General features: G+C 40.6%; 2 protein-coding genes and 1 long non-coding RNA gene across 8 annotated transcripts in view; 2 read left to right on the forward strand and 1 right to left on the reverse strand.

Annotated features, from left to right (window-relative positions):
• Positions 1 to 890: 890 nt before the first annotated feature.
• On the forward strand, positions 891 to 12,164 carry cunh6orf89 (chromosome unknown C6orf89 homolog). The gene is made up of 7 exons (XM_056237948.1): positions 891 to 1,292; positions 3,447 to 3,597; positions 4,062 to 4,210; positions 6,959 to 7,053; positions 7,187 to 7,322; positions 11,453 to 11,576; positions 11,654 to 12,164. Exons 1-7 carry the CDS (start codon positions 1,104 to 1,106, stop codon positions 11,734 to 11,736), a joined length of 927 nt encoding a protein of 308 aa, XP_056093923.1. The 5' UTR covers positions 891 to 1,103; the 3' UTR covers positions 11,737 to 12,164.
• A 374-nt stretch (positions 12,165 to 12,538) lies between these two features.
• Positions 12,539 to 15,620, reverse strand: part of LOC130072765 (uncharacterized) — a 46,406-nt gene continuing 43,324 nt past the window's right edge. The window contains exon 3 of the long non-coding RNA XR_008804163.1: positions 12,539 to 12,881. This is a non-coding gene — a long non-coding RNA (uncharacterized LOC130072765). The remainder of the gene's footprint in view (positions 12,882 to 15,620) is intronic.
• znf76 (zinc finger protein 76) overlaps positions 14,236 to 15,620 on the forward strand; it is a 16,264-nt gene continuing 14,879 nt past the window's right edge. For all 6 annotated transcript variants that reach the window (XM_056237996.1, XM_056238001.1, XM_056237998.1 and 3 more), the window contains exon 1: positions 14,236 to 14,330. In XM_056237996.1, coding sequence (XP_056093971.1) covers positions 14,311 to 14,330 — 20 coding nt within the window. In that variant the 5' untranslated portion in view covers positions 14,236 to 14,310. The remainder of the gene's footprint in view (positions 14,331 to 15,620) is intronic.

Consider the following 15,620-nt stretch of genomic DNA (forward strand, 5'->3'; position numbering starts at 1 on the left):
CGGGTATTGTTTAAAATTGTATAATGTATAACTTTGATGAAAGGTTTTGATCCACTTCAAATGTTGACTACTGTGTGTGTGTGTGTGTGTGTGTGTGATATATACACATATATACATATAAACATAAAATCTGATTTATAAAATGGTATTGTTGTCAAATAGACATAATAAAAGAGCATAATATAAAATATTTTACTATAAAATATAGTAATAATAATACTACATAATAAATCAAATCATCACATACATTTTGAGTACGTGTATGAAAAAAATATTATGAATTTGAGCCTAAATATGGTCTGTAAGTGCTTTTTACAGTTTGATAAAATCCGCTGTTTTGAGTTAATATTTAGTCAGGTTAAGGTTTGGTAAGGTTAGAGTTTATGGAGTTTAACCCCTATTTGATCATTTGCAGCGGCATGTTCGCTTCTTTTTATCCCCTCAAAAATACAAAAAAAAATTATTCGATTGAATAAACTATAAAATATTCCACAGTTCATTTTTATAGTTTATCGTATCGACTATTTAATTAAAATCAACGAAAATGTCGCGAATGAAAGCGATGTTATCACGATAAGCGTGTTGAATCCGCTGTTGTGAACGCGCAAATGAGTAACGCTCGCGGATCAGACTCAGCGCGAGCAGTGTTAGCGTGAACGTGCGAGTGAAATAACTCTCAAAAACTGAGGGAAATCATCAACAAATCAGCAATAAGCCGACAGTAAGATGCTCATTTGTCTTTATAGATGAGTGTTTGTGCGGATAGCGGAAGATAAAGACTGTAGTTGAGGGAGTTTGTGCGGCTAGCTAGGAAAACTGTCATATGCTTGTCTGTTTATGAGTGATTTGATACATAATTTGATATTATGTTTTACAGGGTTCGTCAACATGAAGGGAAACGCTTTCTCCCGTGACTTAGGGTAGAAAGACAACATCTGTCAAACACACGCGCGCACACACACACACACGGGACTCATCACCTGTCAATCAAACACCTCTTAACCTGATTGTGCTGCTGTCTGAGGATGATGAAGATGTTGATGATGATGCGGCCCTGACTGACACACACACACACACACACACACACACACACACTTGGGATCATGGGCTCGTCTCTCAGTGAACCCTGCATCTATGATAAGCTGTCTGAGAGCATCGAGATCCTCCGGCAGTCCGGCTATCGCTACGGGATGACCGAGAGAGAGATCGAGAAGTTCATCAAGCAGGTTCTGGAGACGAACGAGCCCCGCCGAGACCCGCCGCAGTTCCCGGTGCTGAGGGCCGCCGTGAAGGTACGGGTCCGGGAACACGTGACCAAACGCGCGGAATATCGGGTCGAGATCCGGGCGGATTGCTGCGTCCCAATTCGCCTACTTATACTACGCCCTAAAAGTATGTACTCTTTTTGTGAAGAAAGAGTACATACTTTTGAGTGTGTAGCAAAAGAGTTTGCCAGCTTTGGGACCGTCATCTTTAACGGACAGCTCTGTCGCTTAGTTACGTGCTGTCACCGTAAACTGACCTGTCAATCATCTCGTCACAGTTAAAATCCTCCATTCGATCTAATTTATTGCGTTACACTCTCTAATTTAATCTTTAATGTTGAAGCGCGTTGATCTGCCATTCATGGGCCTTTCATGCGGAGACTCTCCTCGTGTTTGCAATTTGAATATAATTAAAAAGTTAACGTATCTTTACAAAAGTTCACAATGCTGCTGCAGATGCAATATAATGTGGACAACATTGAATAAATACATTTTCGTCAGGTTAGATACTGATAATTAATCGCTCAAACCGTTAAATATAAAGCTCTACATAACCGCCGGATTCGCGCGTCCTCCATGTTTGTAGTTTTTTAACACTTTTAACTCGTGTTTGTAGTTTTAATCGAATCATCGTCCAACGCGCGATGGGTTGTGGGTAATATTAGCCGTTAGAGTGCGCATCGATCTGCACTTCAGATTCTAACTGGAAACGATAGACCATCCGGGTATCCTTGGAACACTCATTTCAGCATACTACGATTTGGGACATACCAATTCTATTTTCGAATACTATTTAGGACGGATAGTATGCGAATTGGGACGCACAGTATATATCTTTTTATAAAACGGTTTGTTCCAGTCATTGATTCTGATTGGTCAATAGCTGTGTTTTATTCACGATAAACCGCTTCACCCAACGGTTCTATGCATCACTACACAACACCCCTAGCAACCACTCTTAGCAACGTAAACACATGCATGTTCTCATTGATATTGTTCATTGAAGCTTAGGCCCTGTTTACACGAAAACGATTCCGGGTGAAAACGTAATAATATTTTATCGGATGTGCCTTTCGTTTACACGGCGACGGCGTTTTTGGGGCTTAAAAACGCAAAAAAGTGAAACCACCCTCCAAAGTGGAAATCTTAAAAACGCTCCACCGTCGCGTTCCCGTCTAAACGGTAAAAACGCAAATCTGCTCACGGTGGCTCTCGTCGCGTACGCGTTTACGTCACAGGCATGCGCTAGTACAGGAAAATAACAACCAACATGTCAGATTATTTCCATACGTCGGACCTTCAAGTTGCCCTAGCAGCTCTGAAAAACATACAAGAGTCTTTTCAGCAGTTGTACAAAATATTCTAAGATTTTGGTGTTGTTGTGTGGCAGTGCTTCACATTGCCACCTAGCTGCCTGGAGTGCACACTACATAGAATTTCACACACTTTTGCGTCACCATATGCACGCGGATTTCCCAACCATAACGCTCGTCTAAACGCAGAATAAAAAGTGATAACGCAACGCCACTTTTGCGTTTTCTCTTCGGATCGTTTCCGTGTAAACATAGCCTCAGAGACTATGTGAAAGATAGGGTTGCCACCTTTGATTTGTGAAAAACCGGGACACTTTGAGGGGGAGGGGTCAACCAGGGGCGTTTCCAGCTTTGAAGGACATCAAAAAAGAGAACAATCCCGGGAAAACCGGGACGGGTGGCAACCCTATTGACAGATGAAGTATATTTTATTATGAATGTATTTCCTTCATTCATAATCATAATAAAAAATCAGTTTGAATGTCCGCTGCGATATCTTGTTGTTTTAACAGTTAAGAAGTTTTTCCGTGCCGTGACACGCTAGTCATCTGTCAGTTGCGTCTTGCTTCTCCGTGTTCACAAGTTTCAGTCGTTTCAGTATAAAAGTCTTCTCTACTGACGGACTCACTCGTAAAGACAGTGTTTGCCGCCATCTAGCGGCGTAATAATGTAACGTAACTTCTGCTGCTGTTCGCGGTCAGGGACTATTTTTTCCAGCGGAAGGAAGGCTTTTAGTGATTTAACTTCATGAAAGTTGCACTAATACATATTTTTTTTGGCTTTGATATATGTATTGTGTGGTAACCGTTTTATAAAAGGTGCCCGAGGTTCTTATAGCTCACGTGTGTGTGTGTGTGTGTGTGCTCAGTTTGCAGTGGCGGTGGGAGTCCTGCTGGTGGCAGTGCTGGTGTTCTCGTCTCCTCTGGGATCTCTCGGCGCCGCGGGACACAACAGCTCGTCTCCGCTCAGTCATGTGCGTCTGCTGGCGCTGCCCATCGCACAGAAGTACAACCTGCACGGTGAGACCTGCTCACACGCACCTTCCCACAGGTGTATCTGAACACGTGTGTGTGTGTGTGTCAAGTCTCCTTCATCTATACAGCGCTTCAACAATACAGAGTTTCACAGCAGCTTTACAGTGATGACAGGAGATTACAGTAACAGAGAGTGTTTAGGCTTTACAGCAGCTCTAGAATAAAGTTATTGTCCAGCTAAAGTTAGTTTTGATTGATTCACTTCCGTTGTAAAGATCATTAGTGATTAACTTAGCGGCCGCTAACACGACACCGCTCTACAGAACACACTCAACGCGCTCCGGCCGCTCATCCGCACGACAACAATTTTTGAAAACGTTGTCATCTCAGCGCAAACTCCAAAAACGCAAATCTGTGAAAGCGCTGACAGCGTACACATGCGCATTACGTGTTCAGTCCATTGGTATGCGCCTTTGAATATATATGTGTGTGTGTGTGTGTGTGTGTAGGGTTTCACCAGCGCTGGGCGTCCGGCGCTCTACACACGGCTCCGGTGAACTGCTCCGCCTGCGCAGACGTGACCGACGTGATGGAACTCACTGACGCACTGAGAGCGTCTGCAGGGAAGATCAGACTCACACAGCCACTGCTGCTCAAGGTACACACACACACACTCACACACATACAGACAGACTCACACACTCTCATACAGACACACTCACTCACACACTCTCATACAGACACACTCACACAGCCACTGCTGCTCAAGGTACACACACACACACTCACACACATACAGACAGACTCACACACTCTCATACAGACACACTCACTCACACACACTCACACTCACACACTCTCACACACACACACACACACACAGCCACTGCTGCTCAAGGTACACACACACACTCACTCACACACATACAGACAGACTCACACACTCTCATACAGACACACTCACTCACACACACTCACACTCACACACTCTCATACAGACACACTCACTCACACACACTCACACTCACACACTCTCACACACACACACACACAGCCACTGCTGCTCAAGGTACACACACACACTCACTCACACACATACAGACAGACTCACACTCACTCACACTCACACACTCTCATACAGACACACTCACTCACACACACTCACACACTCTCATACAGACACACTCACACAGCCACTGCTGCTCAAGGTACACACACACACACACACACTCACACACTCTCATACAGACACACTCACTCACTCACACTCACACACTCTCATACAGACACACTCACTCACACACACTCACACTCACACTCACACACTCTCATACAGACACACTCACACAGCCACTGCTGCTCAAGGTACACACACACACACACACACACACACACATACAGACACTCACACACTCTCATACAGACACACTCACTCACACACACTCACACTCACACACTCTCATACAGACACACTCACACAGCCACTGCTGCTCAAGGTACACACACACACACACACACACACATACAGACACACTCTCATACAGACACACTCACACTCACACAGCCACTGCTGCTCAAGGTACACACTCACACACACTCACACACATACAGACACACTCACACAGCCACTGCTGCTCAAGGTACACACACACACACACTCACACACATACAGACACACTCACACTCACTCACACTCACACACTCTCATACAGACACACTCACTCACACACACTCACACACTCTCATACAGACACACTCACTCACACACACTCACTCACACTCACACACTCTCATACAGACACACTCACTCACACACACTCACTCACACTCACACACTCTCATACAGACACACTCACACAGCCACTGCTGCTCAAGGTACACACACACACACACACACACACACATACAGACACACTCACACACTCTCATACAGACACACTCACACTCACACAGCCACTGCTGCTCAAGGTACACACTCACACACACTCACACACATACAGACACACTCACACAGCCACTGCTGCTCAAGGTACACACACACACACACTCACACACATACAGACAGACTCACACTCACTCACACTCACACACTCTCATACAGACACACTCACTCACACACACTCACACACTCTCATACAGACACACTCACTCACACACACTCACTCACACTCACACACTCTCATACAGACACACTCACTCACACACACTCACTCACACTCACACACTCTCATACAGACACACTCACTCACACACACTCACTCACACACATACAGACAGACTCACACTCACTCACACTCACACACTCTCATACAGACACACTCACTCACACACACTCACACACTCTCATACAGACACACTCACACAGCCACTGCTGCTCAAGGTACACACACACACACACACTCACACACTCTCATACAGACACACTCACTCACTCACACTCACACACTCTCATACAGACACACTCACTCACACACACTCACACTCACACTCACACACTCTCATACAGACACACTCACACAGCCACTGCTGCTCAAGGTACACACACACACACACACACACACACACACACACACACACACACACACACATACAGACACTCACACACTCTCATACAGACACACTCACTCACACACACTCACACTCACACACTCTCATACAGACACACTCACACAGCCACTGCTGCTCAAGGTACACACACACACACACACACACACACATACAGACACACTCACACACTCTCATACAGACACACTCACACTCACACAGCCACTGCTGCTCAAGGTACACACTCACACACACTCACACACATACAGACACACTCACACAGCCACTGCTGCTCAAGGTACACACACACACACACTCACACACATACAGACAGACTCACACTCACTCACACTCACACACTCTCATACAGACACACTCACTCACACACACTCACACACTCTCATACAGACACACTCACACAGCCACTGCTGCTCAAGGTACACACACACACACACACACACATACAGACACTCACACACTCTCATACAGACACACACACTCACACACTCTCATACAGACACACTCACACAGCCACTGCTGCTCAAGGTACACACACACACACACACACACACATACAGACACACTCACACACTCTCATACAGACACACTCACACTCACACAGCCACTGCTGCTCAAGGTACACACTCACACACACACACACACTCACACACTCTCATACAGACACACACACTCACACACTCTATCTCTCACACACTCTCATACAGACACACACACACACACACTCTCTATCTCTCTCTCACACACACACACACGCACACACTGTCACTCTCACATACACGCTCTCTATCTCTCACACTCACACTCTCTCTCTCATGTCTGTTATCATGTGTGTGTGTTTCAGGGTGGAGCGTCTCTGTCTCGGCGTGTGTCTCAGCTGGATCAGTTCTCCTCGTCTGACTCTCTCTCTCCGTCTCCTGCCAACTTCACTCTGCTCTGGTAATGACGCTTCACTCAGTCTGACACACACACAACATCGAATGCTCAACGTTTACAGCAGCTTCGCACAGAACTAAACCAGTGTGCTGTAACTGTGTTAGTGTGTGTGTGTGTGTATGTGTGTGTCTGTCAGGAGTTTCTCGTCCAGTCCCAGAGAGACGGTTCTCGGCTGGCTGTTCCCTGACGCGGAGCTCTGCCCCCTGCTGGAGAACACGGGCACCACACTGCAGCGCTGCCAGCTGAGTGACATCACCAGCCCTCGTCACGCGGTCCGTCACTCTCACTGCATCAGCGCTAGTGCGCGTCGCACTCTCTATACTCTGTAACTCTCGTGCGTTACACTCTATATATGCGTTACACTCTATATCTGTGTGCGTTACACTTACACTATATATGCGTTACATTCTCTATATGCGTTACACTTACACTATATATATGCGTTACATTCTCTATATGCGTTACACTTACACTATATATATGCGTTACACTATATGTGTTACACTTACACTCTCTATATGCGTTACACTTACACTATATATATGCGTTACACTTACACTCTATATGCAAAACACACTCTCTATATATGCGTTACACTATATATGCGTTACACTCTTTATATGCAAAACACTCTCTATGCGTTACACTCTCTATATGCGTTACACTTACACTATATATATGCGTTACACTTACACTATAAATATGCGTTACACTTACACTATATATATGCGTTACACTCTTTATATGCAAAACACTCTCTATATATGCGTTACACTCTATATATGCGTTACACTCTATATATGCGTTACACTCTATATGCATTACACTTACACTATATATATGCGTTACACTTACACTATATATGCGTTACACTTACACTATATATATGCGTTACACTTACACTCTATATGCAAAACACACTCTATATATGCGTTACACTCTATATATGCGTTACACTTACACTATATATATGCGTTACACTCTATATGCATTACACTTACACTATATATATGCGTTACACTCTATATGCGTTACACTTACACTATATATATGCGTTACACTCTATATGCGTTACACTTACACTCTATATGCAAAACACACTCTATATATGCGTTACACTTACACTATATATATGCGTTACACTTACACTCTATATGCAAAACACACTCTCTATATATGCGTTACACTATATATATGCGTTACACTCTCTATATGCATTACACTTACACTATATATATGCGTTACACTTACACTATATATATGCGTTACACTTACACTATATATATGCGTTACACTCTATATGCGTTACTCTTACACTCTATATGCAAAACACACTCTCTATATATGCGTTACACTCTATATATGCGTTACACTCTCTATATGCATTACACTTACACTATATATATGCGTTACACTTACACTATATATATGCGTTACACTTACACTATATATATGCGTTACACTCTATATGCGTTACTCTTACACTCTATATGCAAAACACACTCTCTATATATGCGTTACACTCTATATATGCGTTACACTCTCTATATGCATTACACTTACACTATATATATGCGTTACACTTACACTATATATATGCGTTACACTTACACTATATATATGCGTTACACTCTATATGCGTTACACTTACACTATATATATGCGTTACTCTTACACTCTCTATATGCAAAACACACTCTCTATATATGCGTTACACTCTATATATGCGTTACACTCTCTATATGCATTACACTTACACTATATATATGCGTTACACTTACACTATATATATGCGTTACACTTACACTATATATATGCGTTACACTCTATATGCGTTACTCTTACACTCTATATGCAAAACACACTCTCTATATATGCGTTACACTCTATATATGCGTTACACTTACACTATATATATGCGTTACACTATGCGTTACACTCTATATATGCGTTACACTCTCTATATGCGTTACATTATGCGTTACACTTACACTATATATATGCGTTACACTATGCGTTACACTCTCTATATGCGTTACATTATGCGTTACACTGTCTATATGCGTTACATTATGCGTTACACTATATATGCGTTACACTTACACTCTATATCCATAACACACTCTATATATGCATTACACTTACACTCTATATGCATAACACACTCTATATTTGCGTTACACTTACACTCTCTATATGCATAACACACTCTATATATATGTGTTACACTCTCTATATATGCGTTACACTTACACTATATATATGCGTTACACTATATGCGTTACATTATGCGTTACACTATATATGCGTTACACTTACACTCTCTATATCCATAACACACTCTATATATGCGTTACACTTACACTCTATATGCATAACACACTCTATATATGCGTTACACTTACACTATGTATGCGTTACACTTACACTATATATATGCGTTACACTCTCTATATGCGTTACATTATGCGTTACACTTACACTATATAAATGCGTTACACTATGCGTTACACTCTCTATATGCGTTACATTATGCGTTACACTATATATGCGTTACACTTACACTCTCTATATGCATAACACACTCTATATATGCGTTACACTATATATGCGTTACACTTACACTCTCTATATGCATAACACACTCTATATATGCGTTACACTTACACTCTCTATATGCATAACACACTCTATATATGCGTTACACTATATATGCGTTACTCTTACCGTACACTTTCTATATGCATAACACACTCTATATATGCGTTACACTTACACTCTCTATATGCATAACACACTCTATATATGCGTTACACTTACACTCTCTATATGCATAACACACTCTATATATGCGTTACACTTACACTCTCTATATCCATAACACACTTACACTATATATATGCGTTACACTTACACTATATATGCGTTACACTTACACTATATATATGCGTTACACTCTATATGCGTTACACTTACACTCTCTATATGCATAACACACTCTATATATGCGTTACACTCTCTATATGCGTTACATTATGCGCTACACTATATATGCGTTACACTTACACTCTATATGCATAACACACTCTATATATGCGTTACACTATATATGCGTTACACTTACCGTACACTCTCTATATGCATAACACGCTCTATATATGCGTTACACTTACACTCTCGATATGCATAACACACTCTCTATATATGCGTTACACTTACACTCTCTATATGCATAACACACTCTCTATATATGCGTTACACTATGCGTTACACTATATATGCGTTACACTTACACTCTCGATATGCATAACACACTCTCTATATATGCGTTACACTTACACTCTCTATATGCATAACACACTCTCTATATATGCGTTACACTATGCGTTACACTATATATGCGTTACACTTACACTCTCGATATGCATAACACACTCTCTATATATGCGTTACACTATGCGTTACACTATATATGCGTTACACTTACACTCTCGATATGCATAACACACTCTCTATATATGCGTTACACTATGCGTTACACTATATATGCGTTACACTTACACTCTCGATATGCATAACACACTCTCTATATATGCGTTACACTATGCGTTACACTATATATGTGTTACACTTACTCTCTATATGCATAACATACTCTATATATGCGTTACACTTACACTCTCTATATGCATAACACACTCTATATGCGTTACACTTACACTCTCTATATGCATAACACACTCTATATGCGTTACACTTACACTCTCTATATGCATAACACACTCTATATATGCGTTACACTTACACTCTCTATATGCATAAGACACTCTCTATATATATGCGTTACACTTACACTCTCTATATGCATAACACACTCTATATGCGTTACACTTACACTCTCTATATGCATAACACACTCTATATATGCGTTACACTTACACTCTCTATATGCATAAGACACTCTCTATATATATGCGTTACACTTACACTCTATATATGCGTTACACTTACACTCTCTATATGCATAAGACACTCTCTATATATATGCGTTACACTTACACTCTATATATGCGTTACACTTACACTCTCTATATGCATAAGACACTCTCTATATATATGCGTTACACACACTCTATATATGCGTTACACTTACACTCTCTATATGCGTTACACACTCTATATGCGTTACACTATATATGCGTTACACACTCTATATGCGTTACACTATATATGCGTTACACACTCTATATGCGTTACACTATATATGCGTTACACACTCTATATGCGTTACACTATATATGCGTTACACTTACACTCTCTATATGCATAACACACTCTATATATGCGTTACACACTCTCTATATGCGTTACACACTCTCTATATGCGTGTTGTGTGTTGCAGAGAGTGCAGGTGTTGGGTTGGCTCGTGGTGGCTGACGGTTCTCCGGCGGTTCATGTTCTTCCCGTCCAGCGATGCCAAAACCACTGCCGCTCCTTCAGCCTCTGGCTGGAGCCGGGAGACATGGGTAAGACCATCGCATGATCCGATAGGCTCCCGGTCAGGAGCAGCGTCTCTGATGTGTGTGTGTCCGTGTGTCTGCAGTGTTCGCCGACCCGCGCCACTGGCTGATGGAGCTTCTCCCGCACGGATCTCAGGACGTGATGTGTGACGGCCCGGTGCTCTGAGACCGGCCCCCTGTGCCAATGCTGTGGACTCAATCCCGTCTCACGAGCTTCAGACGTCCCGCAGAAAACCTTCGCTCGCGGCGCCCAGCGCTGAGGAGAACGCCGGCTTCAGCGGTGGCACCGTTCAGAGACCAGATGCTGAATCCAGACGCCGCGTCGCCCTCGGATTGTGTTCAGGAAATGACATCATTACTTCTCTTCCTCCGTTGGTCTTTTCGTTGAGCTCCGGTGATGACCGACCGCCGTATGTCTCGATGAAACTCAGGAACATGTTCTCGGACATAATTCATGCCGGAGTTTAAAAAATAAGTTTCGTTTTGTTCAAAGAAAATCACGCGTGTTTTAGGACTTGCTGATTATTTGTGACATTATTTTCATGACAAATAAGCACTTTTTATCAACTCGCATTACTGAGATGCAAACCTCAATCTTGTTACAGTATGCAAAAAAATAAAATAAATAATATATGAAGTATTTTTACATCATGGTATTATATTTATATTAGGGTAATGAGAATATGGAAACAAGGTGAGAATATTTTTTCCATATTATGGTAAATATTTTTATATGACGGTAATGAGGATGATTTTCTGTTGGGTGTGTTACGGTGATGAGAACCAGTATTTTTTGTTGAGAATATTTTTCCATGTGATATTTTTTTTTTGCATAACCGTAATAAGGATGAGTATATTGTTCATTACGGTAATGAGAACGAGAATATCGTTGTTGTTAAATTATGGCGATGCGAACTATCTTTTGTGCATTACGGTGATGAGAATGAGAATATCGGTGTATTGTGGTAATAAAAATTAGAATATATTTCCGTATTGTGACCGAAGTGATGAGAAGGAGAATATTTTTTTTGTTACGGTAATGAAAACATATATTTTTGCATTACAGTAATGTGAACGTGTGGAAAGTGTGTTTTATTGTCATGAATATAACGTCACGACCCGTTTGTCTCTCTGAAGCTCCACAGATCAGCCAATCAAAGCACTTTAAATGTTTGTCATCACCTGATGATGTCACATCCTGATGAGTGTTGGGGGAGTCTCGCCGCTCCTCTCCACCAATCAGAGACGACCGAATGTGATGACGTCATCGTCACATCAGATTGTGTTTTTGTGTCCTCCGGAGATTAATCACTGTAAAGAATGAGAATAAGATGAAGATTATGTGATTTACTAATATGATTCAGAGATCTATGTTGATTGTGATTTTACACAGTAAACAAAAGCTGCTGTTCGTAACCTGTGTGTGTGCTTTAAAATTATATTTCCAACTTTATAATGTCTAAAGCCAGAGTTAAATATGAAGAAAGTGTTAAAATACCAAAAACCAGCTGATCAATATTAATTATATATTATTATTAACTATATAGTTCATTTTAATTATGCATATAAATACTTGCACAAATGCACATAATGAAATATTTTTCATGTTATATATATTTAGAATTTAAATACCATATACATATTATTTGTATATATGAATTATAATTATACATAAAATGAAAAATATTTCATTACTTATGTGCATTTGTGTAAGTATTTATATATATGCATAATTAAAATATTTGAATTATAAAAAATATAATAATAATCATATTTTTATTGTTTTATATTTTATATATGTATAATAAATATTACATAAAAAATAAAATAAAAATATGTCAAAATTTACAATAATCAGCAGTATTAACATTAAAAATGTACTTTATGGATATTGTTGAATTATTGTTTGGAAACACTGCTTGATTTTTTTTCTCCAAAACAACAAATGGAGTTGTTGTTTTTTTGCTGTTTAAATCTACTCAGTGAAACAGAAAGTTGGCGGCTGATATTTCCGCGATTGTACAGTATTACCAAACCCCCCCCCCCCCCCCCCAAAAACAGTATTACCAAATTCTTCCGGTTCCGGTTTGCAGAAGCTTAAAGAAGCCGGAGGAGGATGTGACGTGATTCTCCCTGAGGGCAGCAGGGGGCGCGCTGTGGCTCAAACATTAATACACCTTCACAAGAATTATGTGCTAAATACTTCGAAATGAACATTCACCTTACAAAATCCTGCAATCTGTTATATTATTTGTTGTATAACATATTTATAGTATTTATTATCTTTGGAAAAACTACATATCCGTTAACAGAAATGGGAAAATAGTACATCAATCATTACAAAAACAATGTTTATACTGAGATGTTCCCACACATCTGTGTGATGTTTAACACTCCTCGCTACACTGAACTTTATTATTTTAATAAATACATTTATTTTATTACTACTCTAGTCTGCAATAAAAATCGCTTCGATAATGCTGTTTAGATTACTTTTTATTTTTCTTTACTACTTTTAAATTAATTATATCTTTGTCATTTTGTTTTTTATTGAATGCGTTTCTTGGAATAAGGTTATAAGGTTATTTATTGACATAAAATAATTTATAAACAATATAGTTATTTTGTTCATCTTTTCTAAACGAGTTTGCGGAAGTGCAGCGCCGCCTGCCGGAGGACGGACGCACTGCGGCCACCGTAGCACTGATCGCGCGGGCCGCGCTGCCGTGTGTCGCGGTGCATGTCGGGCCGCTGGCGGTGGTGAGTATCCCAGCCTGCGCTGCTGCTGCTCCAGAGAGAATGATGGGATAGTGGAGGACACAGCAGCGCTGCACACACACACACACTCAGACATTATTTACATTATTCTGGCGCTCTAACCGTCTAAATGTGTGTTTACCCGCGTGTATGAGTGACTGTAAATGTGTGTAACACGAGGCCTGCGGCGGTGCGCGTGTCCGTGTTCAAGCGGACTATAAACACACTTACAAAAGTACTGTTATAATAACATATGGTTATAATGCTGGACGTTTGATATCACAGTACTGAATTATCACCATATTCATATTCAAAGTTATTTGGTGCACCCGGGTTCCTCAAACGTACCATGGTATTACCATAGATGTCACATGGTAGTACTTTTGTAGTGTTTTGTGCAGCAGCACAAATATAGTTCTTTCTAAATATTTTGGCAAAAATGCAAAATGTCTGCTTTATTGTAAAAAAATAAAATAATAATGTGGTGATTGAACGCCGCGAATTCCCGTGACCAACTTGAAAATGAGCGAAATCTGCGCGGGAACTCTCGATCACGTGAGTTTAGCCCGCGAAAATTAGCTTAAAGTTCCCTTCTAGTCAATAACTGTATCCCTTAAAACTCATCTTTGATCTCCAAAATGACATATTTAAGCGTTTTTGTCTTAAAATATCTTGAATGTAACTCGACACCCTCGCCTCATGTAGTATCACGGTTCTATGAATATGCAAATGAGCCCCGCCTCCACTCACTCAGCTCAGAGATCCACTGGTTGACGATCACACGTTGATCTGATTGGTTACAAGGTCGTTTGTGACGTCAGAAACACCAGCGATTTCAAACCGTGTTTTTGAGACTGTCTTTGGTTCACTGCAGTTTTAAGCAGAAAATACTCAGCAATGCTGTCGACTTATGAACTTACACATGGTGTGTCTTAAAGCGTATTAAAAACACCACAAACAATATTAAAAGATGTTTAAAGGGGGACTAACTCTTAAATAAGAACTGAATAATGACACGAGTTTGTTTGGACTCATTTTGCAACAGAACTGAATCAACATTTTACTGACTCTGATTGAATTATGGCACTATTGTACGGAAGCTTGTTTACATCACATAAAAAAATAAATATTACAACTTTTATCTCTCATTTCTAACTTATTCTTCTCTCACAATTATACGTTTATGACAGTTCTGACAGAATTGTGATATAAACTCACAGTTTTCAGTTTTGAATTCTGAAATAGTCACAATTACCATTTTTATTTTTTATTCCGTGGCGTAAACAAGCTTCC

Source organism: Rhinichthys klamathensis, unplaced genomic scaffold (genome assembly GCF_029890125.1).
Source record: "Rhinichthys klamathensis goyatoka isolate OS25496 unplaced genomic scaffold, OSU_Roscu_1.1 h1tg000504l_1, whole genome shotgun sequence".
Taxonomy (NCBI): Eukaryota; Metazoa; Chordata; class Actinopteri; order Cypriniformes; family Leuciscidae; genus Rhinichthys; species Rhinichthys klamathensis.